This window comes from Tympanuchus pallidicinctus, unplaced genomic scaffold (assembly GCF_026119805.1).
Source record: "Tympanuchus pallidicinctus isolate F22 unplaced genomic scaffold, pur_lepc_1.0 scaffold5, whole genome shotgun sequence".
NCBI classification, from domain to species: domain Eukaryota; kingdom Metazoa; phylum Chordata; class Aves; order Galliformes; family Phasianidae; genus Tympanuchus; species Tympanuchus pallidicinctus.
Genome location: NW_026294769.1, coordinates 38,420,345 through 38,436,256, shown reverse-complemented (window position 1 = coordinate 38,436,256; position 15,912 = coordinate 38,420,345). Strand labels below are relative to the sequence as shown.

The window sequence follows — 15,912 nt, the reverse complement described above, 5'->3', positions numbered from 1 at the left end:
TCCTTCACGCTAGTCTTTGATATTGATACTGTTCATACTGACTTATTTTAAGTACTTATATATTTCCTATGCATAAATGAATTTCGAAAGTAATTAGAGTATGCACCCAGCTTCCTTCTGTGCAGACACCAATCTGAACAGTGGAAACTTCTCACTATCCATCATCTTCCCTACTCTTTATCACTCAGTAGCACAGAGCAACATTCAGATCTCAAGCAGTGTGGCAAGCTAAGGAACTTGTTTCCCTTTAAAATTGAATAGCTTCCCATGCAGCCATCTTGTATGTACCCACACTCCTATTTCTAGAAGGTTTAGTAAACATTTTAGAGAGATTTTTATTTCTCTAAATTGAAGCCCTTCTTATTTGCACATACCAGCTACTATCACCATTGTTTGCCCAAGAAGAGCAGAAAATGAAAATTTCAATCTATTAAATTGTGGCTTTAGTCCATCTGGTGGAAGAGGATCATTCTTTCAGCTTATACTTCTCAGATTAGATATGACCTACTTCACAATAGTATTTTAGAAATTTTAGAAAATTCTACTCTTCTACTGAAAATTCTACAATTTTAGAAAAGTCTACTTAATTTATCTCCCCAAACCTTACCTTGACATGCACAACAAATTCCTTGGAAATTCCAGCATATCCTGTTTTTTCATCAGCTACTTTGCCTTGAAGATTGAACATTACAGTGTGACCTGGGTTCCTCGCTGACTCGAGAATGGCACAACCATTTGGTTGAAGGTGAATGCAGAGCTCACAGCAAGACTTGTCTTTGCTCTAACATTGACAAAGGAGGAATAATAAATTATATTAACTGTTAGACATAGCAAAATCCAAAACAGAGAGTATCATGACATGGTTTCCGTACTCCTTGATTTTCCATGATTCTACCAGTTTAGAAGGCAAATTTCTCCATATTTTCCAGATTTGCAGTCTTAATACTGAAGTTCTAAAATGTTGTATTTCTAAGCACAGAAACAGTTCATCTTAAAATGAAACAAATCTGAGAATAACCTGAAAGATACCGGAGTACCTCAACTGCAAGAGTCAAGTCGCAGCTGACAAACCTGGCAAAGAAGAATGGAATTTAAAACTGACATAGACCAAAAATGACCTTTCTGCTACTCTTATTTGCATGATGGTGGCAAATAGTGATTGTCCTCGGTAGTTTATGTTCGTTTCAAGAAAACAGAGTCAGAGGTTTTATACGAAAGTACAGAGCATCACAATATTCATGTCTGTCTATTCAGATTTGCAGACTTTGTACTTCACTGTATGAAAGACAATATACAAGTGTTTAAACAAATTAACTCCATCATCATTCACATATTTATGAAAACTACTTTTTTAATAAAAGTGATAAAATAAAGTGATAGTAATCAGCTCAAACTCTTAAAACTTAAAAGTCCTCTGGCTTACATAATCTCATATTTTTTTCAAACATCAGAACATATTGGGTGACAAATGGATATACTCTTTCTTATCACTACACTCCCTGACAAGAGGTAATGGCTTAAAACTAATAGAAGATAGGTTTAGATTAGACCTTAGGAAGGAACTATTCACCAAGAGAGGCCCTGGCACAGAGAAACTATGGTGCCCCATCCCTGGAGGTATTCAAGGCCACGCTGGATGGAGCCCTGAGCAGCTTAGCTGGTAGAGGGCAGCCTTGCCCACAGCAGGTGTGGGTGGAATTAGATGATCAAGGTCAGCTCCAGCCCAAATAATTTTATGATTCTCTATCACTCTCTGATTCAATATTATTAAGACTTCAAAGAATCACACTTTCAAAAAAAAAAAAAAAAAAAAAATTCATTTGCAAGGTATTTCCTTCTGAAAAAAAGCTTCATACTCAAAAAACCTGCCTATCAACTTTAATCTACTTTCAAAAGTAAAGAACAAACTGGCTGGATTTTTGAAGTGATTGTTAAAGAATTGAGCTAGCTTCATACTCAAAAATGTAATTAAATGTGTACTTTAAGGTCAACTGTAATTTTCGTATTGACATTTTGCTTTACATTTACCTGCTGGCATTTCAAGGATCTCAAAAGTTTTCACATAACAACAGTTCTCATATTATCTGAGAAGACAAGTCATGCAAGACTGAAAACAAGAAAATAGAGATCCAGATTTTCAATAGGCTGCTCAAACTCGTAAAATACTCATTAGAGAGAGAGAGAGAAGGCTTAAATTTAAGTGTCCAATTAATACTCATTTTGTAGTAAGACATATTATAATATGACAGACTGCAAGGTGTTCCCTGTATGGAATTAAGGTAATGAATATGAGCACTAGAAAGTCCTGCAAGGAGGTCTGACAGTTCGCTTGGCAGGCTGATGCTGCTCCCACTGAGAGATCTAGCTCTACTGAGAGTACTTCATTCCCTCTAATACTAATTCACATAATGTAAGAAAAGAACAGGACCAAGTTTGCCTGTGAGATTATTCTCTGAATAAATAATAATAATAATAATAAAAACATCTCCTTTCTTTAACAGAAAAAAAGTTTCATCAGAAAGTACTTAATTCTACAGCTCACTTGCATACTCCAAGTGCTGAGAAAGAAAGACAACAGTATGACTGAGAACCAGTGTGGATCAAAATAAATCTGGAATTCTTCCGCTGATTTACGACAGGCAGGTTACATAAAAAGATAAAAAAATAATAAAAAAAAAAAAGACAAACCACGGTGACAATTAAAATCAGTATTAGAATTGATACTTATCCAAAAAGAGGTAATGTTAGGGTATTCCAGGTACCTCGGCAGTATATAGTAAGCTGACATAATATAAACTGGCGTGGAATAATTCTTTATTCCTGCACTAAGTTATGTATGCTATTAAAAGTTCTACCAAGAAGTAAAAAGTAAACTGTGAGAAAAAGAGAGAAGGCCCTAGAGTTAAATTTGCCTATCTATTGACAATTTCCTGGGTTCAGTTCCGCACTTTCTAGATCCTTAACTGCCTAAAAGCATGACTATGTATTAGGCAGAATAAAAACAGCACTGTTTTTAATCAGACAATGAAATGTCATTATGAAGCAGAAACCAGAAGCAGTATTTCCTACCTTTCCAGTTGCATAGCCATTGACAAGAGCGAGAGCAAGATGGGGTATCTGATGACTTCTGAATACAGAAATATTTCCTTTTTTGACAATTACATTGAAAAGTCCTTAGAATTAAATGAAAAAAAAATAAATAAAAGGTTGGAGCATGAAAGTATATTCTTTCATATTTTTGTTTATTTACAACCAATCATGTATCATTTTCAATTGTATTAACTCAACAGTTTGACCTTGCTGATCAATGAATCCCCCTCCTCATTCCTTTAGGAGAGGGTGCCTGGAGACAACTATCTAATTTTCTGCCTCGAGAAAAAAGTTCTAGAAGTTAATGACAAGGAAAAAATGTCTCTTAGGGAGCATACGTGCTTTAAAAAAATCTGTCAAAAGGAGTTGGGATCTATGATGTATTTAACCACACCATACTATGGCAATGAATGACTTGGTAAATAACAAATCATGCAGGTAACATGCAGCTCTCAGGTAGGAGAGCAGATTTTTTTTTTTTTTGGATGTGTATTCATACTAGAATTTTTTAAAGCAAACCTTGAAGAATAGCTCACGGCTTTGAAAATTTCAAATCTGATCAGTATTCCAAAGAATTACCTTATAGCTAAGAAATACTGATGAAAACTAAAGCTGTGCCAATTTTAGTGTTCCCAGCAGCAACAGATGATTTTTTTAAATCGATGTACCACGACATTATGCTGCCCAATCTGCACACTGCAGCTGTCTCTAGAGGACTCCTGTGGTATCCATGACATAAGATTTTCAGGTTCTCATCAGGATAATTGGGATTATATAGTCAGTGATCACTGTGCCCTGTGAATGATGTCACAAGTTATATGACATAGATGGGTTTTCCAGCCCTTTGGGCAAGAGATGGAGGACACATAACAATCACAAATGAGTTTTCCACTTTACAATAGAGATAAAGCTCCCTAAGAAATTAAAAAACACTAGAACAAATCTCCACCTACGAATTTTTCCTTCAATGCTTTTTATGCTATTATATTATACTTCTTTAGATGTGCTAAAGATAAATAAGAAGTTTTACCAGTATTTGAAACACATTTGTTTTTTTTTATTTGAAAAAAGAAGTAGATAGCTTAGATTGGAAGACATTATTCCAAAGCATACAAAAAGAAGCAGGGATCCTAAATGAAAATTTCAACAACAGTTCCCAAGACACCATGTATGGATTTCTGTTGCACATGACCAATCTAGCCACTCTGTTGCCTACTGCACATTTAAGTAACTCAAATAAATCTGAAAGAAATCGTCAGAGAAAGATCTTATTCTGGAGGAAGAAAGCTGACATGATAAGTGCTTGCATCCATTTTGTACTAGTATTGATTCTGTACACTGAACTATAAAAATGGGAACATAGGGTGACAGTGTCTGCTCTTCTGACTTCCCATCTAGATTAATTGATAGTTTAGATAGAAAGATATCAGTTTGGTTTTGATCTAATTGTCTTTCTAATATATTTAATTATTTCAATGATACTGATTATATTTGAAAGTTGTGTAACAGATTTGATATTTGCACAATTTTACACACACTGATGTATATCCAGCAGGTGAAACTGTACTAGAACAGTATGGAATGCAATAAATATCTCACACATCTATGTCTGAAAATGCAGACATAATGAAACAAGAATTTATAAAAGGGGATGAAACAGCCTGGAGTACAAACTTGAACTCCGCACATTAGGAGACTGTGAACTCTGTGGCATTCTGTGAAATCAAATCTGGCACAAAACATCACTTGAAGACGTAGCATTAAAAAGCAACAAAGATGAATTAGAAAGATTACAAATTACTACAAGCAGACAGTATGGTCTGTCACCAGGTAACCCACATTTTGTGATCCTAAATGGAGCTTCCAAAAGAAAGGACACTCCTCCTTTCTGTTGCCAGTATTTTCAAATATTTCAGACATTCTCTAATACTAAAGGTGCAGAGAGAAGATTTGAGTTAGTCAATGTTTGAATCACCAGTGTTTGAACTAAAGGACCAAAACTGATAACAAAAGGAGTTTTGCTATAACATAGAAAAGGCCACTTCCAATGTAGCTTTTTTGAGGTGCTTCCACAGGTTATGTTAAGGAGTGTTCCCCTGCTCTCCATGTAATCTTTGGTGTGTCCTGCAGGATTCTGTGCTACCACTTGCAAAAAGATGTATGTAAGGTCCCTAGGAAGATACGAGAAAGGCCAAGCAACTCCATCAGTACAAAGATCAAAAAATGCATGCCTAATATGAAACTAGCTCTAATAAGTTTTAGTAACATGTAAGGTAGAAACTGATAAAGAGAAAGAACAGGAAGAGTGCCATTACAGTAGATGACAAGGATGGAAACAAAAGGAGATGTGTGTGTATATATATGTGCATAATTGTGTGTGTATATATATATATACACATAATATACACACACACATATATATATACACAAGTGATATACATATACAACATATATACACCCTCTACAAATAAAATATACCTGGAAAGCTTAACTTGTTAGCTTGGATGGATCTATTTACAACAGATTATGTCTGTCTTTGCCTGACATTTTGTGGGATTGCTCAAACTGCAGATGACTGAAAGTTTATATTTTGTAAGGGAGAGACAGTGGCAAGAAAACGTATCAGATTTTTTCATGCTTTATGTTAAAGCAAAGTATATTACTTGTGTCTTAGAGTGTATGTAAATGTTCTAAGGAAGAAAATTTTGTATTATATCGACAGGAATCAAACACAAGGCACAGTGAAATATGAAGTCCCCTTTTCCTTATCTTTATGCATACACCCACGTGAAAAATACTTTACCATATTTATTCTTCTTGTCACCAAGAGCATCAACGCTGCTGTCTGGATAGAGACATATGAAACCATGGGTGAGCCTGTTGTAAAGCTGAAGTTTATTGCCTTCCTGAAATTTCCACTTTTCAGCAGCCCACTGGTTTTATAAACAACAAGCAGAAAAGACTTATGAGAAGATGATACACAAGAGTTTGACATACTTGAGAACAACTGATATAGTTTCACTCAAAGTACAATTAGAATTCTCTAAATAAAAATAGAAGCAATTCCTTACAGTTTCCTCTCTCTTCATCTCCAGCTCTTTCCCTATATAGATAAAAAAAAACATATGATTAATTTACAAAGCATCCTCATTCCATTTGACACAGTTGTTGTGAGCCTGGGTCCTCCTCCTCACCGATTTTCACTTACTTCCTGGAAATGTGCTGGCATCTGTCACAGTCAGTCCTCTCGCAATGTTGCCATCGTCCTGCCCATTGTCCAGCCATCTGAAAAACAGAACACTTTTCAGTAAAATCACTATGACAGGCAACTTCTACAATACTATATACATGGTATTTGAATATTAGTATTGAATTTTGTTGTTGTTGTTGTTCCATTTCTTTTTTGATTAAACAGAAAGAGATAGAAGGGCTTAAGGCAGTTAATACAGATTAGAGCTGTCATATTGATCTCACCAATAATCAAAGTTGCAGTGATCAAAATGCTTTCTCGTCCTGTCTGCAAGAAGGCTACATCAGGGTGTGAACCGTTACATGTTCCACACACAGACAACACCCTTATCACATCTGAACCTTCTTTTACAATGCTATTGTACTACATTTGAGCCTGAAGGATTCACACATTATAGAAGCAGCATCAGCAAGAATAGCATCAAGCTCTAACAATAACTAGCACATACTCTGTATTTTTCTGCCTGAAATGGGTTTGAACTCTCCCTAAATTATGTATGAAACTAGCGTTATAGATCTCCTCATAGCAGTTTATCTCATCTAGAATACAGAATAAAAATTAGGTCAGGCAAAGATGAGGTGCTGTGTCTGATAGGCAGAAAGCCCTTACTCACACACAGATCAGCTTCAGTATGCACATCACTCACTCTGAGCTGTCTCAGGCACTTATTTATTCACTTGGAGAAGTGAGAAAAGAAAAATAGAATTGAGGTGCCACTGGCAAGCTGTAGCTAGACTCACACAACTGGATTGTACCATTGTTAGTATTTGCACTTCATCATTTATAATTATTCCATAAGGTGTTGGGACTTCACCAGGAGCACATAAAATCAGAAATAAGCTAGCTACAGAGCGGAAGACTCAGAGCAGTACAGAGCAGTAGTACCTGCAGAGCAAAAGGCAGGGAAGGTGGGATTGCTTCAAGATATATTGCAACCCAAGGCTGCAAGGCGAATAAGAAAAAGGTGTGCTGAGATCCACAAGATCTCCAAGTTTACAAATTCCCAGGCAAGCCTCTGCTGAGAAAGCTTTCCACCTCACAGTGCAGAAGAATGCATCCAAAGGTGTAAGACCAAAAGTACTCAGTACAAAGAATATGCCAAAAAAGCATCTCTTACATAGTTCACTAGGTAAAAGAGTGAAATGTTCCAAGGCAGAATTTTTTATTGCTTTTTCATCAACTGAAACACACCAGAGGTTTGGGACAGGTGCAATTCAGAGAGCTATGAGAAGAATCTAATAATTACAGTTCACTTTTTTAGGAAAAGTGTTTTATCTGAAAGTACATCTCAGAAGAAAATCTATGGGCAATTAGAAATGTATTAAAAATCAAATACCACTAACCTGTGGCAAAGAAAAGTATAATCCAGATCTGTTACAGGATCCTTGATTACAACTTTGTCCAGATACCATCCATTTCCTTATATTTAAAGAAAAAAATTAAAAGTTAATTAATGAAAGGCCGATTTAGTGGATTCTGATTTCCTATGGCTTTCTCTCTTCACAAGTTGGGAGTTAGGAAAAATTTCTTCTCCAAAAGAGTGGTTGGGTCCTGGAATGAGCTGCCCAGTGAGTCATGATTTATGGAGGCATTCAAGAAATATTTAGGTGCTGTACCAAGACACGGTGTAGTAGGTAAATACTGGTAATAGGTGGATAGTTGGACTTCGAGGTTTTTTCCAACTTTGGTAATTCTATGATTGATTGATTCTATGATTGATTCTACTGAAACTGAAAAATCTGCAGCTCCATTCTATAGTCAAGGCTGCACTTACAGGGAGGACTAAAGATTTTACATGCTGTAAGTACTGTAGAACTTGGAGGTGGGCCAGCAAAGCTGCTAGCTCTCTACCTGGCCATTGTGGCTTTAAGATCACATCTCCCTTCATTTACTCATTGTATTAAACTATTTCGCTTTACTGATTGAAATATCACCAAGATTAGATGGCTGCTTATCACAATACTAGCATTTCATCTGCTTTTTAAATAATAAATTCTAGAATCAGTGGCTTATAATTAGCTTCATGAGAAGCCTCAGTTTGCCCAAGTTTTCAAAAATGTCATTCAAATGAGCCCAGAACAAAGGGGGTGGTAAGTTGGATCCTTAAAGTAGAAGGCTGATAATCAAGGGCAGATTTTCACTGAGAAATTCATACTATATGGCACTGGGGGTGAAGAATAAAAGCAAGATCTTCTTCATGTGAAGATTTTCCTCAAAGTTGTTTTCCTTTCTAGACATACGTAATCTTACGAACAAGAACTCCCAAGAATCTCTAGGGATTTTCTATTAATCATCTTATTCAAAAAGAAACCCTTATTCATTAATTGCACTCTACGTCAGTTAGCAGCCACAAAAAGTGACAAAGCAAGTAAACAAAATCTGCAACAATTCTTCATCTAGAAGTAGGGCAGCGAAGAGTGCTGCTAAGAGAAAACCTTGTCTTTACTTCTTCATTCTCAGAGGTATCTGAGCACTGCCTCTGATTAGAGGCACCCAGCTATGGGCACTCCTGGAAAAAGACTAAAAACAATGTGATATTTCTGAAACAAATGGAAGAAAAAGCTTAGATGTTCTATCTGTAAATATGGGAAGAGTGGACCATGACTGTGCATAAGAGAGAAAGTCAGGTAGAGAACTATCCTACAACACATTTTACATTGCCTCCACAGCTCTGATACGTGGCTCAAAAAATGTGCTATGTTGTACAATATTTAGGCAAAAGATTTTACAAAACAAATCCTGTGACTGCAAGCACTTTGATTTTTATTATTATTATTATTATTATTTGTCTAATGGCCAGATACTGTAAACAAAAAATCCAATTGCATCTTTAGGATCTAATTGGTAATACTAAAAGAATATTAGGCTATTTTACTATAACTTCGATTGTATGAGATACATTCAGTGTCTCAAGCAGACACTCCTCATCTTTACACTTTTTGATTAGGATTAGTCAAAAACTGCAAGAGCAGTTGTTGATGGTATACTTAACATAATACATGACAGAATACTGAAAGTGAAAACAAAATATCTGATATTCATATAAGAAGGTCACTTGAAAAGTGCCATTAGAAGTCTCTCACTTTGTCTCTCACTTCTGGAACATTGTCATACATTCTATTTTATGTATTTTGTTTCTATGAAAAGGTGAATAACTTCACAGGTAATATTCAGGGACTAAGTAGAGATAATTCTGACCTGATCCAAGACCGTTGTGTCCTATAACAATCTTGTACAAATGGCCAAGGTGCACAGCTTCCACAAGAAAGATGTCAGTCTGTAATCAATCAACATATTTTCAGTAAGATCTGAAAAGCAAAACACTCTTCAGCCACAGAACCTAATGTCCTACTTAAGCCCAGGAAACTCTTCATTCAAAGACACCCTTTGAAATATCATCTAATGACAATTCCAGAATAAATCAGGGACAGCTTTCCTGAAACAAAATAAATAAGGTTCATCACTTTGTTAATGGGAGCATTCCACTCAGATGAATGGGATGAGAGTCAGAATAAAAACCTGTTCAATGCTTAATTTGGAATAAATTTTTACAAGCTGCAATAGATTTCAACGCTAGGAATGCAGACATAAAATGTAAAGTTTAATTTTCCCCTAATTTGTTAAATCAACTTAAATTGAATTACTTGACAATCCTTGAGGTCCCTTCCAAACCAAGCCACTCTATGATTCTATGATAAAGGAATTAAATATTTAATATGAAAGAGCACAGTTTATCTGTTTTATAAATGAGAATTCTGCTCATCTTTCAAATCCACTGATGTACCATTAGAAAGTAATCTTGGCTTAATTGTGGAGTTTTGAAATAACATAGGAATGCAGTAATTATCTCCCATAATTGCAGCATTAATGCCCACCGGAGAGGGAAAAACCAGACAAACACATCAGAAAAAGCTCTTGTACTCACTTGTCCTTTCAAAAATTTCTTGGGTTTCTGTGACCTGACCAGCTGTCTTGATCCTGTGTCACCTTTTTCTCCGTAGATAGAAATATACACATCAGCTTCAGTTCCAGCATTCCACAGATCTCCTGTTGTCACATGCACTTCATAGACAGTCACTGACAATAGAAGTTGACAACTTTTCGTATTAAACATTATTATATTTAGAATAGCATCTAACTGCAAATGTGCCTGTAGATTCCAAATACATTTGTGTCAAGGGCAGTTAGACCGTAAAACCTTCAAAATCCTATTCGAGTAAAATAATGAAAAAAATGTATAAACTTGCTTTGATGTTATATTTATGAGGGTTTTTTTGTTTGTTTGGGTTTGATGTTGTTTGTTTGTTTGTTTTTAAATCCCAGTACACAAAAAGAACTTCAAAATGCACAATAGTATGATTTTGTCCTGCTGCAGCATCTGAAATCATCACCAAGCTGAAAAATAAATAGCCAAAGCCCAAGATCAGGCTTACCATAAGCAGTGGCATCAAACTATAGGAAGCGGCAGGATACATTAACATTTTGAATGCATTGGTTCGACAAACAAACAAAAATCCAGCACAAAATTTTACTTTTCTCGGACCTCAGAATTCAGAAAGATGCATAGATTTAATAGTTTATGCTTCCTGCAAAAGGTTAATACAGACTTCCTCTATGACATTCCATACGGAAATTCTTTAAAGTCTGTAGATATGTCAGAAAAAAAAAAAAAAAAAAGGGATTAAGTTTAATGAAGAGACTATTTAAAAGAAATAAATAACCCAAATACAAAAAGACAAAATAACACTTGAGTCTAAATCCCATAGATTTGGAATAAAGACTATGACACATTAAATGCGTATATCAATAGAGATCAGTGATTTTTAGAATGTGGATATTAGAACTCCAGAAAACTTAAACTTAAATAAAAGCATGTAATGATAATCCTTAACAGAAACAAAGGAAGGGCAAAGTTTATGCCAACATATAGTGACAATATTAACTAGACCAAATGAAATAGAGAGAATGAAATGGGGAGAGAACAAACTCATATTCTGGAACACAAGCTCTTCCTCCTGATATAGGTGTCCTTGTGCTATTTTGCCTTATGGGAAGAAAAATCTTTCTAGGCAATTGGATCCAGAACAACAAAATCAGTAACAGCACTCAATTATCAGTTCCCAGTTCCAATATGTTAAGAATTTTTCCTGCAATTCACCTGAAGGAGGTCACTCCCACATCTCACTGCTGATGGACAAACACGTTCTTTCAATAAGCAGTAGGCATTTATTCATAATAAGTCCTTATCTGCAATTATTTACAGCTTTTCCCTCAATGCTTGTTTTAGGTGTTCTTTTTTTTTTTTTTTTGTTATGACTATTTCACATTTATTCACATGGCACTTGTGCTTAGCTGACTACACAAGCTGACTTAAAATAATTTAGCCTTGATAAAGGTACCAATCTAGCTAAAACAGTAGACTCTCTTCACAGATGGTGTTTACGTGCCCGCACAGAGATGTGTGGTACAGGATTAACTTGCTTCTAGTATCAGAACTAAATGCTTAGAAATACTCACAAGGTACATCTCCATTCCTTTGGAGTATTGTTCTATAGATATATATTATTAATAAACCCAGGGTAGAAGTTTAAAATAGCTAAAATAGCTAAATAAAAAAACACAAGGAATGTTCACAATTTTTCGCACTCCTCTTTAGCTCTCATAAACCTGGGGAGAATCCCTGATTTTAATAAGCATAAGTATTTATAGTTCTTATATCCTAAGACATAGATAAGTGACTCACCTTTCTTTTAGACATTTCACAGAACAATGTGCAGAGTGGAGATTAAGAAAAAGGAATTGTATTCTTTGCACATACTTTTGCCTATAATTGCAAAAAATTAAATGTATAAACATGGTAGTCTGAAATTAGAGAATTTCGGGAATAAGATTATTTGCAAAATCTATTCTTTCCCCTATACTTATGAATAAGGAAAGACAGAACAAAGAGGTAGAATACTTTCCTCACTATAGATCAAGTATTATCATTCGGACAAAAGCTAGCCACATTTAGGCCACAGAAGCTTTTGACAGTCTTCAACAACAGAGTCATGTACTACTTTTTTCCAGAGTACAACTACCTCAAATGTTTGAGTATCAACAACTGGCACTTAATGTTGCCTTTTATCTTCATCTTTCACCATGACACCACCCAATCTCATTACTTCTCCAAATTTTTCCTTGCAGTACCCACATGAACTGGTTCCCCATTTTCTGGAGAAGTACAAAAGAGAACTTGCTTCTCCAGATCAACAATCCTCCCCAGTCCTACAACTTCTTCCAGCATAAATAATCCGTTGTACAGTTTCTACTTCAAGAAAAGCAGAGGATTGCCAGTCACCAAACACTGTAACTCTGATTTACCCCTTTCAAGTAGTTCATATAATCAAAGGTTGTGCCAGAAGACATGATCAGAAGGGAAAAAAAAGTAGGATGGGTGAGGATAAAATGTCAAACAAATGGTGGTCAGTCGCTCAGAATTAGAGTCGTGATGTCACTATGCAATACTTCTTAACAGCTTAATTCAGATGTTTTCTCTTTGAACACAAAACTGTTAAATCAGAAAGTGCTTCAGCCTCTTTTTATTCAGAAATTGGTTTTAAAAGGCCTCTCATCATCTCTCTTTCAGCCTGAATCCATACCTCTTCCCTTGTTCTGTTATCAAACTATCTTCCCTGAAGTTAAAAGCCGTTTTCTCTTTTCACTGTCTTATGCAGATATATAATATTGGCAAAAAGACACAGAGGCTGTCTTTCAATTACTAAGCTAGAGATGAAACTCTCTTCTCCAAAGCCTTCAGCATGACCCTTCTTATACTGAGAAAATACATGGTCCTTTTCTTCTTTTCCTGTGTGAGAGAAATTATTAACTGCAAAATGCAGATTGAGAGGATGGGTTTAAGTATGCTGTTGTGCATTATAATGCATCAAAAGTACATGATAATGAAAATCTTTCATTAGATCTTTCTTTCAGAAACAACGGAACAACTTACTCAGAAAGTAGGACTCAAAAATTGTAAGATGAAAAAGGCCAAGGTCTCTGAGTATTAAGTAAGGGAACAGTAGGAAAGAACAAATATTGCATGTAGGGAAGCTGAGCATATTCAATTTAACATTTTAATCAATGTTAATTAACATGTATTTAAAAGATTGGTGTTTTGTATTGATTGATGTGTTTGTATGTCCCTCTACTAATAATATCAAGTTCTCCCAAAGAAATCAAGCATGAGGACAAAGGTTGACTGCATCAGAGGCTTTTCATGCCTTCAAAGATATGAAAATCATAACCACTCAGGATCACAGATTAGTGTATTTAGGTCTGCCCAGCACCACTCTACAGTATTTCATGAAACATTTACAGCTACTAACTAGATCATGGGGGGAACCTTTCCTTCTATTCTTTTTCTCTTAAAGACATATTAATGAGGCACAGGCCTTTTCTTCTGGTCTTTTTTCCAGGGTCTTAGTCTCCATGATCAGCCATCACAAGTATAAGTGGAGCTTCAAGTTATCTAGCCTTTTATTACTAGAGTTACTGTTGAAAGGTATGTTTGCCAATATTCATCTGTCATTTTCTGGACTTCTGCCCCTCAATTTCATTTATAGCCTCTTCCTCTGTTCTGCAATCCAACAGCAATGGCTGTTACCATTCGTTTTTTATGATCAATAAAAGGTACTGTAATATAACCAGAAACTGATATAGTATTAAACACTCTGGTAATAAAAAAAGGAGGTGCAGAGGCAGGAGAGAGGGAGGGGTTCTACAGTTTTTGGATAACTCTGAATGAGGTTTTTTCTCATCCAATAGTCCTTCAGATCTTCAGCTGATCTGATCTTTTTACCAAAAGGAAGGAGTGGAGGGCCCAGAGCATGTCTCGTGTGAATCTTTCTCAAGTGAAAGCTTCAGCACAAGTAATGTTGATGATGGTATAAGTTTTCCATCTTCACACGCTACAGGATCGTCATCTGCCCTCACATTCTTGATCTCTCACCTATACCCTTCATAGGATACACCAATCTTGTTCTGCTCTTGTACTTTCTTTAAGAAAGAGCAATGCCAGATGAAGTGATGGGAAGAGAAAGCACAGACTTCTTCTATACCCTTACCACCACTGAAGAAAAGAAAAAATAGAAACAACCAGCGTGGGTAACAGGGATTAGTGTGGTAGAACAGAGCATTCAAGCAGTGTAAATAGCAGCAATGCTGGATAATTCTGACAGTGTTTCCATCACTGACATTCAGAATTACAGTACAATCACGATGTCAGTATATCAGTGATGGAGTTTTTTATATATAATTTTCTGGAATATTACTTTGTTCCAAACCCCAAAATTATAAATATTCTGGAAACCTGCCTCAGCTATTTTTATGAAAGAAAATAAAGCAGTGTCTAAAATAGTCATAGTAGAGCTAAAATTCTCAGTTACTGAAAGTAGAGTCTTTGACTTTACTCACGATGACCTTATGAGAATTGTTTCTTTTATTTATAAAAATTTTGTTTTTTTTAAATAAAAATATAAACCAATAACTGTGAGATATCTTTACTATTGCCACTATTTTAAAGCACAGATGCTTAAAATTCTGTCAAATCATTAATCTTTCTGAAGGATCTGTGAAATCAAAGCAGTAAAGACTCTCCTAACTCTTCTCTGGTGATTCTTAACCTTTTATCTGACCGTACCCAATAACCACAAGAAAATAGCACAGAAAACATATGACTGCAAAAAAAAAAAAAAAGTGATAGAGGGACTGATGAAAAGAAATGACAATCTCTAGCAGCATCTTCTTGTGGTCTGACTTAGCTGATGTGGTACTGTGCTTACCTGGAAGAACAGGCTGACCCTGATGTAATACAGGAAGCTCCACGGATATTTCTCCATCAGCCTGGTCCCAGGCCAGCCATCGATTTACAGGGAAAGAAAACTGCTCCCCTGAGAAAAGATTCAGCAACTGCACCTAAAGCAGAAAAAGAAACTACAATTTAAGATACTGATCTGAGTCCAGATAGACAGAATAGAATTTGACAGCTGTAGAATGCTGTTGAAACCTGTGCAGATTAAGCTCTGTGCCATGATCACAAAAGCACACATTTGGGACACGTCTGCCCCCTTGATACAGCTGCACCCAATTTGACTTTTCACTCAATCAAATTCAGGAAGACAGGGCAGAGTAACTAAAGCATAGACAAGAAACAGGGTTTATCTGCTCAGGTGTAGTTTGACAAAATCCAGCCTTGTTGCTGCAGTTGATATATCCAGGTAGGCAGGCACTAAGTGGCATAGCTTCACTGATGGGGAAGTTCTTGCTGGGAAGTTCAGCAATGCTTGCTAATCTATTCCTTTTGTTTAATTTACTGTTAGAACAAGAATTAAAGGAAGAGGTTACGATCCTTCAAAACTACTTCTGACATAAGTGGTCTTTGAAAGTGCTGGACCCAGTTCTAGTCTGCCCCATAAAACTTTCTTCCATATCCAACTTCTAGTACTCAGCAGTAAAAGAACCACATGCACTTCAGCTAAAGAATCAAAGGAGATCCAGTTATTATGTACTTCAAAGCATACTGTGGTAAGAAT

The 15,912-nt window shown here is 35.9% G+C and overlaps 1 protein-coding gene across 2 annotated transcripts in view; it reads right to left on the bottom strand.

Moving 5' to 3' along the window:
- Positions 1 to 15,912, bottom strand: part of LOC128090691 (lipoxygenase homology domain-containing protein 1-like) — a 214,046-nt gene that overhangs the window by 131,257 nt on the left and 66,877 nt on the right. For both annotated transcript variants that reach the window (XM_052703161.1, XM_052703162.1), the window contains exons 8-16: positions 15,163 to 15,295; positions 10,266 to 10,417; positions 9,539 to 9,617; positions 7,684 to 7,759; positions 6,299 to 6,375; positions 6,162 to 6,193; positions 5,894 to 6,023; positions 3,070 to 3,173; positions 608 to 781 (exon numbers count right to left, since the gene is read on the bottom strand). In XM_052703161.1, the coding sequence (XP_052559121.1) occupies positions 608 to 781; positions 3,070 to 3,173; positions 5,894 to 6,023; positions 6,162 to 6,193; positions 6,299 to 6,375; positions 7,684 to 7,759; positions 9,539 to 9,617; positions 10,266 to 10,417; positions 15,163 to 15,295 (957 nt within the window). The remainder of the gene's footprint in view (positions 1 to 607; positions 782 to 3,069; positions 3,174 to 5,893; positions 6,024 to 6,161; positions 6,194 to 6,298; positions 6,376 to 7,683; positions 7,760 to 9,538; positions 9,618 to 10,265; positions 10,418 to 15,162; positions 15,296 to 15,912) is intronic.